This window comes from Oncorhynchus keta, chromosome 20 (assembly GCF_023373465.1).
Source record: "Oncorhynchus keta strain PuntledgeMale-10-30-2019 chromosome 20, Oket_V2, whole genome shotgun sequence".
Lineage (NCBI taxonomy): Eukaryota > Metazoa > Chordata > Actinopteri > Salmoniformes > Salmonidae > Oncorhynchus > Oncorhynchus keta.
In genome coordinates this window covers 15,498,093-15,514,853 of record NC_068440.1, presented here as the reverse complement: position 1 = coordinate 15,514,853, position 16,761 = coordinate 15,498,093, and the positions used below count along the sequence as shown (strand labels likewise).

At 43.2% G+C, this 16,761-nt stretch overlaps 1 protein-coding gene across 1 annotated transcript in view; it reads left to right on the top strand.

Annotated features, from left to right (window-relative positions):
• The first annotated feature begins 1,092 nt into the window (after positions 1-1,092).
• The window catches only part of LOC118399466 (potassium channel subfamily K member 9-like), a 45,614-nt gene continuing 29,945 nt past the window's right edge, over positions 1,093-16,761 (top strand). Inside the window, exon 1 of the mRNA XM_035795567.2 lies at positions 1,093-2,595. Coding sequence (XP_035651460.1) covers positions 1,995-2,595 — 601 coding nt within the window. The 5' untranslated portion in view covers positions 1,093-1,994. The remainder of the gene's footprint in view (positions 2,596-16,761) is intronic.

The following is a 16,761-nucleotide window of genomic DNA, read 5'->3' as shown; positions in this document are numbered from 1 at the left end:
AGGCAAATGGTGGTCACACCAGATACTGACTGCTTTTCTGATTCACCCCATCTTTTTTTCATTAAGATGTCTGTGACCAATAGATGAATATCTGTATTCCCAGTCATGTGAAATCCATAGATTAGGGCCTAATTTTTTTTTTTCAATTGACTGATTTCCAAATATGAACTGTAACTCAATAAAGTATTTGAAGTTGTTACATGTTGCATTTATATTTTCCTTCACTGTAATTCATTTAAACTGAAATTCTGAATTTTGCTAAATGTTGTTACAATATTTGAGTTGTTAATTACACAATCAAGGAAATACAGACTTAGAGCATATCTAATGACAGAAAAAGAACCGGAGGAATTGACACGGTGTCTGTGAACACCCATCTTCATAGATGGATGCATCTTCAGCTGCAGCACGGTGCTTCCTAGTCCTTCCAGCGCACATGCATGCGAACCCGGACTGTAAACTAGCACCATGGACAGCGGCTACTGGCTACCGGCACATACAACGATTTAGCGTTTCATTAGATTTGGGCTAACCCGGCTGGCAGAGCCAAGCCATATGTGAGGCAGTCGTGTATTACAAGTAAACTCGTATTGATAATGAGTGGTAGTGGTCGCTGCCGGAGTTGTGGTGAGGAGAGGGGTGGGGTGACACGTGGGGAGGGATATTAACAGAGAAGACTGATTGAAGTAAACATGTTCAACAATTGGAATGTCTTAAAATAGAGTGTACTAAAATAGAACCGATGGATAATCAGATCGCAACCGTCTCTTAAATGGTCTAGCCTGCCAGACTTCTCACAGGAGATAACTTTGATGCTGAGAGAATCCACACACTTAGCATCAGTAGCCTGTGAGGACACGCAGTGTTCGGCATCATCATCTCTGTCTCTCTATCCTCTGAAAGTAGCGTTAATTCATGGCCTCAAGTAACTTCTACTAACGAGGAAAAACCGATGTTTTTTCTAATTCAACTCCAGTTGGTTGGTAGCCCGCGGAGAAATCAGCTCAAGCCTCGAGGGCACGTGGATGCTCGCAGTTGAGCCGGTAGTCACCGCGCGCCTAATGGGAGACATGCACCAGGATCATTAATTATTTTGATTTTGTGAAATTTCCAATTCTGTCATTTATCAGTTAGGCTATACCGATATTTTGGGTTTGCCTGCTCCTGGTTGCTAAAGTAGGCTACACAGTGACAATGCACTTTTGGTCCTGAGGCAGAACACCGCGTCACTATTCGAGGACAGGAACATTTGAAACTGAACCTGTTGTCAATGTTGATTTATTGATCACGAGGTGGTTCTTCGAGTCACGGTTTTGGGATAGTTGTATCTTTACAATAAAGCATGGCAATATGATCCGATATAACGACAGGAATCTGTAGTATATAAATGCGCAATGGACACGAATTATGCTGTGCACAGTGTTACATCTCTGTTTGGTTAAATGTGTTGATCATTGCCTGGGTTCAGATCCCCACAGCGCGAATCAATTGAGTGAGTAGCCTTTTTTCCTCCCCGGATCCTCAGTTGTGTCGCTCTCCTCATTTATCCCTCTGTCTGGTCGACGACTCAACACAGCACATTGTGAATCAAATGGAAATAACTTCGGGCGATGTCTTCTATTTCTGAGCTGTATTTCTGGATTCCACACAGTCAATTAATTATGTGCGAATGTGGGGGGGATGGTTCGTTGTTAAAAATAGCCTGCCACTTGAGGATGAGGCGCCGAAATGAACTGGTTGCTGCTTATTGAAACTTACTGGGAGCAGATGCGAAAATATGCTTCACCCTCATCTAACCTCTCGTGGATCGGTTCACTTCTCTTTAAATCTTCCAGGAATGCATGATACACAACCTGAAAATACTGCATCAGACATTTACAGATTCACAACGAAAATAATCGAACATTAATTTGCCATATGTGTTTAATTGAATTCGTTATAAAAACGTTGACTTCGATAAGAAGACAACAGAGGAATCTAGCAACTGCTTGTTGATGGCACTACGCGCCGGGAGGACTTGGTTTGGGCAGGTATTGCGCAGAGTTTCTAGGCTGCAGGGCTCGTGGTCCCGGAGATCGAGCAGTCTCCTGTGTCTCTCTGCTAACCCGGAGCAGGATCTGGGGACCTGTTACAGGGATCACACTCTTAGCAATCTCCACTACTGCTCCTCCGTCCAGCGCACCCACCGTCACCAACACGCGCCAGTCTGTCCCTCCTCTTCCAGCCGCTGCCAACGCTTTCCCGATTGCTGCGCAGCCTTCCCGGGGGATACGAGGGGACATGAGCCCCTCACTCGCCGGATCCTGGTGGTCATGAAGCGGCAGAACGTGCGGACCTTGTCCCTGATCATCTGCACGTTCACGTACCTGCTGGTCGGGGCCGCGGTGTTCGATGCCCTGGAGTCAGATTTCGAGATGCGGGAGAAAGAACAGCTGGAGGCAGAGGAGAAGCGTCTCCAAGGGAAATATAACATTAGCGAGGACGACTACCGCAAACTGGAGACCATCATTATGGAGGCCGAGCCCCACAGGGCTGGGGTTCAGTGGAAATTTGCTGGATCTTTTTACTTTGCCATCACAGTCATCACCACCATAGGTGAGTCTGCAGTCTACACTCCATGGAGGTTTAATTGCGTAACAGCATTACGCACAACCCCTGTGTCAAGATAATGCCAGTTATGCGGTGATATACAGTCGATAGGCTAATCACAGTCAGGGTCGTGGTTGTTGGGTGGTGAAAAGGCTCCATTTTAAATAGTTACATAACTTATAACCACTACATAGCACAATGAATTAAAGTCAACACAGCATTGTGCAGACAAGTGTTTCACTAAACTTAGTCCAGCAACATGTAGTCTATAGCCACTACCCGCTATTAATCCTTAAAACCTGTTCATTATCCAACATAAATTGTTTTAGAAAAGTAGGTCAAATATCGTTTTAGCTAAATAACTCTGGTACGTTAACAGGCGAAACAGAATGATGATGCAATACCAGTAAAATGACAATGTTTCTGCACATCAACTTTATAGATAATAAAAACATATTTACTACCATTAGTAGCATCAAAATAATGCGTCTGCATAGATAAACGGACCACTTCCGTTATACATTTCAGCAGCTCATCAATTTATCAGAAAAGATAAGTAGCCTACAAAAATAGACCTATAGGTTACTGTATGCAATCATTCCCTCATTGCACCATCAGCCTACCACGCCACTGATATAGGTTAGAACACATTTTTGGAAACCAAATAATGACAGGCCTACATGTATAATAATTTCAACTGCACGACTGTTGCTGCATCTGCATTACCCCTGTAGAAAACAGGTTTGAGTCCTTTACATTTCCGTCATGATTTAATGACAGATCATGCAAGTGACAGGTTGCAAAATGTTGTGATTGATTAAGCGTTAACACAAAAAAACCGTGGAGGCATCAATACGTTTACATTCACACTAAAACAAAATCGATAATAAACTGATTGTGGCAGAAGGCCGAGTATGGCATTAGTCATGTTGACACCTTACTCTGCTTATCTTAATAATAATCGGTGTAAGCATACACCGATAACATACCTGGTTTTCTGAGCAATCTTTCTACGCATGTGCAAGTGAATCATTTTCACATACAAACTTTACATGTCCGAAAAATAATGGTCACTGTGGTAGAATGTTTATTTTGATTGGCGATTTACTGCATTTCCCATCAGTCTGATTTCAGATGTGTCCATGTAAACACATTATTAGGGAATGAAAGTCGTTTTTCTTGCAAAGCATGTAAACGTATTAAACGAACTATTATATTAACCAGACTATCCACAACATTCGCATTATTGTGTGAACGTAACTTTATCGGAAGTTCATTCTGTCAGCTGTTGCTGCATCTTGAACGTGAGCTGAGCTGCTGAAAGGACACATCCTGGAGCTCCTGCAGGCTGCGCTGCCTACAGCCACGTCACGAGGGAGGATCTGCAGCTGGCCATGCACGAGCTGCCTGAATAAAACGCAGATAACCTTTTCTCAGCCAAATGATCAGGTCCTTCCTTTTCCTCCATTTTAGCCTGATTTCACAATACCAATTTGATAGAAGATAACAGATGTATATGCTCTAGGATATAGCAGTCAGACGTCTTTGTCCTGTCCCTTGTATATATATATCTGCTTTTTTTCTAAAGTATTCCTATTTACTTTGGATCTGGAATCCCTCAACTGAAGCTAGCCAGCGAGGCTACCTACCAGCTATCAGTTAGCAAACCATTGCTAGCGGTCATCAGCTAACATTTAGCTCGGAAAGCTCTCGCCAGTTCGAACAACGTAACTCAAACCAGAGCATAACGGACCTATTTCTCTCCATTTCCCCAGATTCCTACCTCAAACTCTGAACATTTTCATCAGGATCGCGACATCCCCCAAAAGCTAACTTGCTAGCCACGATCTACTAACTGCTAGCTTGCGTTCCCTGTCTGCTAACTGCTAGCCCCTGCTAACTGCTTGCTTGCCAGACCCGGTCTACTAACTGCCAACTTGCCTGCCCCGGTCTGCTAACTGCTAGCCCCTGCTAACTGCTTGCTTGCCAACCCGGTCTGCTAACTGCTAGCTTGTTTTGCCCCGGCCTACTAACTGTTAGCTTGTTAGCATCGGCCTGCTAAAATAAGAATTTGTTCTTAACTGACTTGCCTAGTAAAATAAAGGTAACTGTCTGAATCTCCGTGCCCCCAGTCAGCCCAACCACTCACTGGACCCATATGTTCACTTGGCTACGCATGCCTCTCTCTAATATCAATATACCTCGTCCATTACTGTCCTGGTTATTGATTACTGTCTTATTTCACTGTAGAGCCTCTAGCCCTGAACAATATGCCTTAACCAACCATGTTGTTCCACCTCCTACATATGCAATGACATCACCTGGTTTAAACGTCTCTAGAGACTCTCATCATTACTCAATGCCTAGGTTTACCTACAATGTTTTCACATCCTACCTTACCTTTGTCTGTACACTATGCCTTGAATCTATGCTATCGTGCCCAGAAACCTGCTCCTTTTACTGTCTGTTCCGAATGTGCTAGACAGTCAGTTCGTATAGCATTTAGCCCTACCCTTACCCCACTTCTCCTCTGTTCCTCTGGTGATGTAGAGGTTAATCCAAGTCCTGCAGTGCCTAGCTCCACTCCCACTCCCCAGGTGCTCTCATTTGATGACTTCTGTAACTGTAAAAGCCTTGGTTTCATGCATGTTAACATTAGAAGTCTACTCCCTAAGTTTGTTTTACTCACTGCTTTAGCACACTCTGCCAACCCGGATGTCTTAGCCGTGTCTGAATCCTGGCTTAGAAAAACCACCAAAAACCCTGAAATCTCCATCGCTAACTGTAACATTTTCCGCCAAGATAGAACTGCCAAAGGGGGCGGTGTTGCAATCTACTGCAAAGATAGCCTGCAGAGTTATGTATTACTATCCAAGTCTGTACCCAAACAATTCGATCTTCTACTTCTAAAAATTCACTTTTCCAGAAACAAGTCTCTCACTGTTGCCACTTGCTATAGACCTCCCTCTGCCCCCAGCTGTTCCCTCAATACCATATATGAATTGATTGCCCCCCATCTATCTTCTGAGCTCGTGCTACTAGGTAACCTAAACTGGGACATGCTTAACACCCCGGCCATCCTACAATCTAAGCTTGATGCCCTCAATCTCTCTCAACTTATCAATGAACCTACCAGGTACATCTCCAAATCCGTAAACACGGGCACCCTCATAGATGTCATCCTAACTAACTCGCCCTCCAAATACACCTCTGCTGTTTTCAATCAAGATCTCAGCGATCACTGCCTCATTGCCTGCATCCGTAATGGGTCTACGACCAAATGACCACCCCTCATCACTGTCAAACGCTCCTTAAAACACTTCTGCGAGCAGGCCTTTCTAATCGACCTGGCCGGGGTATCCTGGAATGACATTGACCTCATCCCGTCAGAAGATGATGCCTGGCTATTCTTTAAAAGTGCCTTCCTCACCATCTTAAATAAGCATGCCCAATTAAAAAAATAGAACTAGGAATAGATATAGTCCTTGGTTCACTCCAGACCTGTCTGCCCTTGACCAGCACAAAAACATCCTGTGGCGTTCTGCATTAGCATTGAACGCATTAGCGTTCTGCACTACCCCGGTCAACTGCCCGGCACCCTCCACAGCAACCCGACAAAGCCCCCACATTTCTCCTTCACCCAAATCCAGATAGTTGATGTTCTGAAAGAGCTGCAAAATCTGAACCCCTACAAATCATTTGGGCTAGAAAATCTGGACCCTCTCTTTCTAAAATTATCTACCAAAATTGTTGCAACCCCTATTACTAGCCTGTTCAACCTCTCTTTTGTAACGTCTGAGATTCCCAAAGATTGGAAAGCTGCCGCGGTCATCCCCCTCTTCAAAGGGGGGGGCACTCTAGACCCAAACTGATACAGACCTACAGTATATCACAAAAGTGAGTACACCCCTCACATTTTTGTAAATATTTGAGTATATCTTTTCATGTAACAACACTGAAGAAATGACACTTTGCTACAATGTAAAGTATTGAGTGTACAGCTTGTATACAGTATCAATTTGCTGTCCCCTCAAAATAACTCAACACACAGCCATTAATGTCTAAACCACTGGCAACAAAAGTGAGTACACCCCTAAGTGAAAATGTCCAAATTGGGCCCAAAGTGTCAATATTTTGTGTGGCCACCATCATTTTCCAGCACTGCCTTAACCCTCTTGGGCATGGAGTTCACCAGAGCTTCACAGGTTGCCACTGGAGTCCTCTTACACACCTCCATGACGACATCACAGAGCTGGTGGATGTTAGAGACCTTGCACTCCTCCACCGTCCGTTTGAGGATGCCCCACAGATGCTCAATAGGGTTTAGGTCTGGAGACATGCTTGGCCAGTCCATCACCTTTACCCTCAGCTTCTTTAGCAAGGCAGGAGTCGTCTTGGAGGTGTGTTTGGGGCCGTTATCATGTTGGAATACTGCCCTGCGGCCCAGTCTCCGAAGGGAGGGGATCATGCTCTGCTTCAGTATGTCACAGTACATGTTGGCATTCCCTCAATGAACTGTAGCTCCCCAGTGCGGGCAGCACTTATGCAGCCCCAGACCATGACACTCCGGCCACCATGCTTGACTGTAGGCAAGACACACTTGTCTTTGTACTCCTCACCTGGTTGCCACCACACAAGCTTGACACCATCTGAAACAAATAAGTTTATCTTGGTCTCATCAGACCACAGGACATGGTTCCAGTAATCCATGTCCTTAGTCTGCTTGTCTTCAGAAAACTGCTTGCGAGCTTTCTTGTGCATCATCTTTAGAAGAGGCTTCCTTCTGGGACGACAGCCATGCTGACCAATTTGATGCAGTGTACGGCGTATGGTCTGAGCACTGACAGGCTGACCCCCCACCCCTTCAACCTCTGCAGCAATGCTGGCAGCACTCATAAGTCTATTTCCTGAAGACAACCTCTAGATATGACGCTGAGCATGTGCACTCAACTTCTTTGGTCGACCATGGCGAGGCCTGTTCTGAGTGGAACCTGTCCAGTTAAAACACTGTATGGTCTTGGTCACCGTGCTGCAGCTCAGTTTCAGGGTCTTGGCAATCTTCTTATAGCCCAGGCCATCTTTATGTAGAGCAACAATAATTTTTTTCAGATCCTCAGAGAGTTCTTTGCCATGAGGTGCCATATTGAACTTCCAGTGACCGGTCAGTATGAGAGAGTGTGAGAGCGATGACACTACATTTAACACACCTGCTCCCCATTCACACCTGAGACCTTGCAACACTAACGAGTCACATGACACCGGGGAGGGAAAATGGCTAATTGGGCCCAATTTGGACATTTTCACTTAGGGGTGTACTCACTTTTGTTGCCAGCGGTTTAGACATTAATGGCTGTGTGTTGAGTTATTTTGAGGGGACAGCAAATTTACACTGTTATACAAGCTGTACACTTACATTGTAGCAAAGTGTAATTTCTTCAGTGTTGTCACATGAAAAGATATACTCAAATATTTACAAAAATGTGAGGGGTGTACTCACTTTTGTGATATACTGTATATCTATCCTACCCTGTCTTTCTAAAGTCTTCGAAAGCCAAGTTAACAAACAGATTACCGACCATTTCGAATCCCACCGTACCTTCTCTGCTATGCAATCTGGTTTCCGAGCTGGTCATGCTCAAGGTCCTAAACGCCATCATAAGCGGCATCGATAAGAGACATTACTGTGCAGCTGTATTCATCGATCTGGCCAAGGCTTTTGACTCTGTCAATCACCACATTCTTATTGGCAGACTCGACAGCCTTGGTTTCTCAAATGACTGCCTCGCCTGGTTTACCAACTACTTCTCTGATAGAGTTCAGTGTGTCAAATCGGAGGGCCTGTTGTCTGGACCTCTGGCAGTCTCTATGGGGGTGCCACAGGGTTCAATTATCGGGCTGACTCTCTTCTCTGTATACATCAATGATGTCGCTCTTGTTGCTGGTGATTCTCTGATCCACTTCTACGCAGACGACACCATTCTGTATACATCTCGCCCTTCTTTAGACACTGTGTTAACTAACATCCAGATGAGCTTCAATGCCATACAACTCCCTTTCCGTGGCCTTCAACTGCTCTTAAACGCAAGTAACACTAAATTTCTTCTTCACCCAAATCCAGATAGCTGATGTTCTGAAAGAGCTGTAAAATCTGGACCCCTACAAATCACCCGGGCTCGACAATCTGGACCCTCTCTTTCTAGGAATTATCTTCCGAAATTGTTGCAACCCCTATTACTAGCCTGTTCAACCTCTCTTTTGTATTGTCTGAGATCCCCAAAGATTGGAAAGCTGCCTCCAACACTCAGCAAATTGGATGCAGTCTATCACAGTGCCATCCGTTTTGCCACCAAAGCCCCATTTACTACCCATCACTGCGACCTGTATGCTCTCGTTGGCTGGCCCTCGCTTCATGTTCGCCGCCAAACCCACTGGCTCCAGGTCATCTATAAGTCTTTGCTAGGTAAATCCCCACCTTATCTCAGCTCACTGGTCACCATAGCAGCACCCACCCATGGCACGCGCTCCAGCAGGTATATTTCACTGGTCACCCCCAAAGCCAATTACCCCTTTGGCCGCCTTTCCTTCCAGTTCTCTGCTGCCAATGACTAGAACGAACTGCAAAAATCACTGAAGTTGGAGACTCATATCTCCCTCACTAACTTTAAGCACCAGCTGTCAGAACAGTTCACAGATCACTGCACCTGTACATAGCCCATCTGTAAATAGCCTATCCAACTACCTCATCGCCATATTGTTAATTATTTTTATTTATTTTATTTTTCTCCTTTGCACCCCAATATCTCTACTTGCACATTCATCTCCTGCACATCTATCACTCCAGTGTTTCATTGCCATATTGTAATTATTTCGCCACTATGGCCTATTTATCGCCTTACCTCCCTTATCCTACCTAAATTGCACACACTGTGTACAATATATCTACATTGTATTTTTGACTGTATGTTTGTTTATTCCATGTGTAACTCTGTGTTGTTGTTTGTGACGTATGGCTTTGCTTTATCTTGGCCAGGTCGCCGTTGTAAATGAGAACTTGTTCTCAACTAGTCTACCTGGTTAAATAAAGGTGAAATAAATCAATAAAACAAAACATATTCAGAGTAGTCTGGTGCCTTTTATGTACAGATTTGCATGGCCTATGTTTACCTTAGGGCTTATAATGAACATGCTAGTTAATTGATTGAAGTGGTATTGCCAACCTTAAAGTGAAAGGTTTAGCCTCCTTTGATCTTTTTTTCACAATATGGACATCTCTTTAAGCAGCTCTCATCCCCAAAACAATGGATTTTAAGGTGAATCAGCATTTCTATAAAACAAGACAAACTCATAATGGTCTTTGTAGAGGGCCGAGAAAAGACAGGCAGTAGATTAGATAGCATTGTTTCTACACTGAGAGTAGGCCTACATTTTAGCCTATTTTCATTTATTTTATTTGTTTACATTTAATTAAAGCAGTAACTCCCCTCAATGTATTCTGATCATTTAATGATTCTAGGACCAAGAAAATATTTTCTAAATTGCGTCTGAAGTTTCATAATTGTTTTTTCGTTAATGGGAAAATATGGTCATTTCTTTCAAATTCCTGAAAAGTTTCTGTTTTGGAGAGAAGAGGTTTTCATCAGACAGAAATCAATATCAATAATTCATTTCCCCCCAAACAATATTTGATTAAACTGTATCAAAGATCAGAGCAGGTGGGCTTTAAGCCTACGTTAGGGAAAAGGGATACCTAGTCAGTTGAGCAACGGAATGCATTCAACCGAAATGTGTCTTCTGCATGTAACCCAACCCCTCTGAATCATAGAGGTGCGTGGGGACACCATCTACCTTATGGACACCATCTACGTATTATATTATTCAACACGGGCACTTAACGGTGCAAAATAAACTAATGCACTAAGCACGTCTTCAGATAAGCCTGGCAAAACATATTAACTGGCTACTGGACAGTGTAGATTCAGGTAGTACCCTTCCATTGTATTTTATAAGTTACAGCAGCTAAAGAACATTCAAATGAATGGGCTTTAGAGTTGTATCTACATGTAGAATGAGCTGGTTAGATCTATTTGAATGTGAAACGATCCCTTTAGAGTTTGGCCATATTTCCGTTGTTGAATGTAAGCCACAGGAAATTGGTGGCACCTTAATTGGTGAGGACGGGCTCCTGGTAATGGCTGGAGTGGAATAGGTGGAATGTTATCTTATTTACATGTGTTTGATGGCACTCAAGGACACTCAGAGACTTGTCTCGAAGCCACTCCTTTGTTGTCTTGGCTGTGTGCTTAGGGTCGCTGTCCTGTTGGACGGTTAACCTTCACCTCAGTCTGAGGTCCTGAGCTCTCTGGAGCAGGCTCTCTTTACTTCATCAAAGATCTTCATCAAGGATCATCACTCTGTACTTTGCTCTGTTAATCTTTCCCTCGATCCTGACTAGTCTCCCAGTCCCTGCCGCTGAAAAACATCCCCACAGCATGATGCTGCCACCACCATGCTTCACCGTAGGGATGGTGCCAGGTTTCCTCCAGATGTGACGCTTGGCATTCAGGCCAAAGAGTTCATTCTTGGTTACATCAGACCAGAGAATCTTGTTTCTCATGATCTGAGAGCGCTTTAGGTGCCTTTTGGCAAACTCCAAGCGTGCCGTGTGCCTTATTCATTTAATTTCGATCTTGTCTCATTGCTGCAACTCCCCAATGGGCTCGGGAGAGGCAAAGGTGGAGTCATGTGTCCTCCAAAACATGACCCACCTGAACGTGCTCCTTAACCTGGAAGCCAGCCGCACCTATGTGTCGGAGGAAACACTGTTCAACTGCCGACTGGGGTCAGCCTGCAGGCACCTGGCCCGCCAGAAGGAGTTGCTAGGGCGCAATGAGCAAAGTTAAGCCCCTCCAGCCAAACCCTACCCTAAGCCAGACGACGCTGAGCCAATTGTGCGCTGTCCTATTGGACTTGTGGTACAGCCCGGGAATGAACCCTGGTCTGTAGTAATGCCTCCACCACTGCGATGCTGTGCCTTAGTCCGCTGCGCCACTTGGGAGGCCCGTCATGTGCCTTTTACTGAGGAGTGGATTCCGCCTGGCCACTCTGTCATAAAGGTCTGATTGGTGGAGTGCTGCATAGATGGTTATCCTTCTCCACAGTGGAACTCTGGAGCTCTGTCGGAGTGACCATCGGGTTCTTGGTCACCTCCCTGACCAAGGCCCGTATCCCCCGATTGCTTAGTTTGGCCGGGCGGCCAACTATAGGAAGAGTCTTGGTGCTTCCAAACTTCTTCCATTGAAGAATGATGGCCACTGTGTTCTTGGGGACCTTCAATGCTACAGAGATTTTTTGCCTCAACACAATCCTCCTGTTCTTGGAGCTCTACGGACAATTCCTTGGACCTCATAGCTTTGTTTTTGCTCTGACATGCACTGTCATCTGTGGGACGTTATATAGACAAGTGCCTTTCCAAATCATGTTCAATCAATTTAATTTACCACAGGTGGACTCCAGTCAAGTTATAGAAACATCAAGGATGATCAATGGAAACAGGATGCACGTGAGCGTTATTTCGAGTCTCATAGCAAAGAGTCTGAGTACTTCTGTAAATAAGATATTTTCATTTTTTATTTTTAAGGAATTTGTTTAATTTTAAAAACCTGTTTTCGCTTAATCATTATGGGTTCATGTGTGTAGATTGATGGGGATTTTTTTTTGACCAATTTTAGAATAAGGCTGTAACGTAACAAAATATGCAAAAGGGAAGGGGTCTGAATTCTTTCAGAATGCATTGTAAATACACAATGAGTAATGATAACATGGGGTACCAGTACCGAGTCGATGTGCAGGGGTACGAGGTAATTGAGGTGCCTGGTATAGAGGTCCTGGATGGCAGGGAGCTCGGTCCTAGTGATGTACTGGGCCGTATGCACAAACCTCTGTAGCACCTTGCAGGTCGGATGCCGAGCAGTTGCCATCCCAAGCGGTGATGCAGCCAGTGCTCTCAATGCAGCTGCCAAATCTTTTCAGCCTCCTGAGGGGGAAGAGGCATTATCGTGCTCTTCACGACTGCGTTGGTGTATGTGGACCATGATAATTCCTTAGTGATGTGGACATGTGAAACATGGGACACGTTTAGAACCTAAATGTCAGTGTTTAAAACTTAACCATTAGTTATTTAGATTTGCCAGTAAGTATTCTCATCTTAAACACAGGCGTTTAGAATGCAAGACTAAACATGACAGTCAGTTTCCAACCAGGAGAACACCTAAATCTCCTTAGTGTTCAGGTTTTAAACAGTAGTGTTTACTTTCCCATCGTGGAATACATTTAGTCATTAGAAATTGATGTGACTTTCCCTGCCTTTAATTCAGATGAGTTTTAGGAATGTCTGTCCCCTTACCTACCTTTCAGCACAACTGAACAGGACATTTGATTCAAGAAATCCTGGTGTTGTTGTTACTCGGCTATGTTGACTTAAATTCCGTTGACTCTCTCAGAGTGAAAATATATGGGAGAGACCTCATCATATTTCCCAGCATGATTTTTTGCACGTAGACTTTTAGAAAAAGTTTCTTTTAATATCCGTTTCCTCATGCACACTGATTCATTGATCTTAAACTATACCGAGACAAAAACTTCTATTGTTCTAAACTAATCCAATCTGTAAGGGGTTGGATTTATTGCACCTGTTACTGAGATTGTTGTTCCAGTTTAGATGGTTGAGGTAGCCTTGTTTGTTAAGTCCTTCACCATAGCAGTCACTCAGTGCAGCTTGTGGTTGATCAAATATTCTAATCGTTGGGTGTCCTCCCTCAAATCACTTCACAAACCAACCTATTGTGACTGGCACGTCTGATGTGGCCCATGAGCCGGGATTTTCAGACCACAATGTTGAGGATAACTAGGCCGTAACTAAAGGCCTTGTGAAACGTGTCATACAGTATGTGGTTATAAAGGGTTTACTTTGAATTGAAACACGTTCACTTAGGCAGTCACTTTGTGAAGGCTTCAGGGATATCATTTATTGAACTCAGCAATCTATTTCACTAACAGAGACGGTCGTGGGTGGGTCTCGCTCACATTCACTTGAAAGGCACGCTTGGGAATATGGAAACAACTTTACACCCTGTGAAAACAACACCCCCAGTTTTTAGCGTTGAATAAATGTGTTTAAAAAGTGTACAACGTTCAAGTTCTGGTCTTTACAATCTAAACATTGTGACACGTTTTCATTGAAATTCTAAACACATTGGCACATTTAAAAAGTGTTACAGAAGATTGTTTAGTTATGTGTTCAGATCTTAAACACGTGGTTTTAGCTAGATAGGTATGGAACCTCAAATGATATACAAGTGTTATTACACTGTAATTATACTGTACGAGATACGTTCCACGAAGAAAGAGTTTATATGGATGTAAGCCACAACGTAGCAGTTTTGACTAACTATTTGATTTTCCATAAAAGCATTCTAGCCATCTGTTACATCACCTTCCAGTGAAACCTGTTCAGAGACACGCAACACAGCCTGCTGTACAGAGGCTAGAGAAAGCAGCTCCACTTGCTGATTCATTACAGATTATGTCATAACCCATGGGCCTTTCACAAAGTATGTTGTCGTACAATCCAGGAGAAATAGAAAATATTCCTGGGCTGCATTCCAAATGTGGGGGCGTGGAAAATGAAGGTAACATAGCCTACAAACACCTACAAGCACGCATGTACTCACACACACAGACAGGCAGGCAGGCAGGCAGGCAGGCAGGCAGGCAGGCAGGCAGGCAGGCAGGCAGACAGACAGACAGGCAGACAGACAGACATCACATATGGCCTAGGTGATGATAATTATTATGCATAGATAATGATGACATTAATGCTGTAATGCATTTGGAGTAAAGCTGAAACAAATAACATTTAGTAAACCCTCGATCAGGGGTGTAAAAATGTTTTGCTGCGAGGGCCGCATTCCGTCTTTAACGAGGTCCGGAGGGCCACACTGATTTAATATATATATTTCCTCGCCGCCCAAATTTGCGAAAGATAGTCCTCTGTCCATGGTTTTTATGAAGTGTATAAATGTAGGTCCATTATCATTTCTACACAGTTTCCATTTTGGTTTTAGTCATTTAAAGTATATTGATAAATATATTTTTTACTGGATCCATCCGTCGACCTGATTGGACCCCCTCATGGGCTGGATCCAGTGTCTCAGTGCAGACCGAGACATCCCATAGGGAAGTGAATGATAAGACGAGCACGGTGCCTCTCATGATAACAGAGAGGTTAACAGTATAAACACAATTTCCTTTTCTTTAAAAAAAATGGAATATGATAAAGGACCAGGGCCACTACATGGAGAGTGCATGTATAACCTATAGATATAGTATTGTACACAGTGTTTTATAAGTGGGTCAGCCCATGGCTATGCATGGCTGTAGAGTGTATTGATGGTTTACCTGTCCTGGCTCATACTCAGCCCATGGCTCATGTGTTTCTGGTTTCAACAGATGGAGAAGGGGTTAGGAGCCAGTTATGTTTGAATAATACGAACATGTTTAAAATATTATCCAATGAATCAAAATCTTGCAATAGCCTATCTACATGAGCTGGATAGTTATGGAAATGATATTGTAGTCATTACATTATAATTACACTGTAAGAGACACATTCCATATACATTTTAATTTAATTTAAATTTTTAAAATTTTAACCTTACCAGTTAAAAACAAATTCTTATTTTCAATGACAGCCTAGGAACAGTGGGTTAACTGTCTGTTCAGGGGCAGAACGACAGATTTGTACCTTGTCAGCTCGGGGATTCGAAATTGCAACCTTTTGGTTAGTAGTCCAACGCTCTAACCACTAGGCTACCCTACCGCCCCATTTGACTAAAGAGTTTATATGGATACAGGCCACAGCATCAAAACATTCCGCAGATGAGTCACTTGACTTGACACTAACAGCTTGCCATGTGAGGGGTATACGTTATGGGGTACACATTACAAACGGTACACGTTATGTACTCAAGGCTGATGATGCTGTATCCATAGGCTGATAATATTGGCTGTAGTTGTTCGTGCTTGCTGGATAGACAGACATCAGAAGGGCAGAATGAACTTTTATTTTGGAACCTCTCAGGGTGCCTGTGTGTGTGTGTGTGCGTGTGTGTGTGTGTGTGTGTGTGTGTGTGTGTGTGTGTGTGTGTGTGTGTGTGTGTGTGTGTGCGTGTGCGTGTGCGTGTGCGTGCGTGCGCGTGCGTGTGTGCGTGTGCGTGTGTGTGTGTGTGTGTGCACTGTAAAAAAATTAGTTTAAACTAAATATTATTAAGTACCTGATTCCACAGCCTTTTTTATGTTTACTCAAATTTTCGGTCAAAGTGTTACCGGGACGTAACATTTTTAGTCGGCCCAATCTTAGCTCCAACATGAGGAAACAAAAAAATAATTAAGTCAACTTTAGAAAAATTGTTTGCTCAATTCAAATAGAAATTATTATTTTGGCGTTTTACCAAAAAGGAGGCTGTGGATCTAGTTTCAAACACAGTGCTTTTAACATACAACGTATTCAACATACATGATCACATTGTTCACGTTCATTTATACATGAATTAGTATTCAACATGTCGTCTTCTGGGATTTGAACTCACAACCTCTTGGTTCACAGCATTTCAATCTTCCTGCTACACAACTATGTCTGTGTCAATAACTGATTTCAATGATATTGCTACACTTTGCACTTCAAAGTAAACCTCTGCTATGTTAAAAGTACACCCAAGAAAAACTATTTTATTCATCATAATGATTAAGGAGTAACATTAAAACAAAGAAATATGCCCCACCAACACTAGACAACTATACAGAAAAACCTCAAATCGATTAAATAAGTAAATCAAATCAATGATGAGAGAATAGTCAGATGAACTGATAATTGATACAGACATGGTGTTGTAGCAGGAAGTTATGAATGTCATGAAACCAGAGATTGTGAGTTCAAATCCCAGGTGAGGACATGTTGAATAATAATTACTGTTTAAATGAACATGCACAATGTGTGTCAAATATGTCAATTGAAAACATTGTATGTTACAATCTGTTTGTGTAACGATATACAGTACACAGCCTTTTTTAAAGTTAAGATGGCAAAAATAAACATTTGGGGTTGAATGAACATAC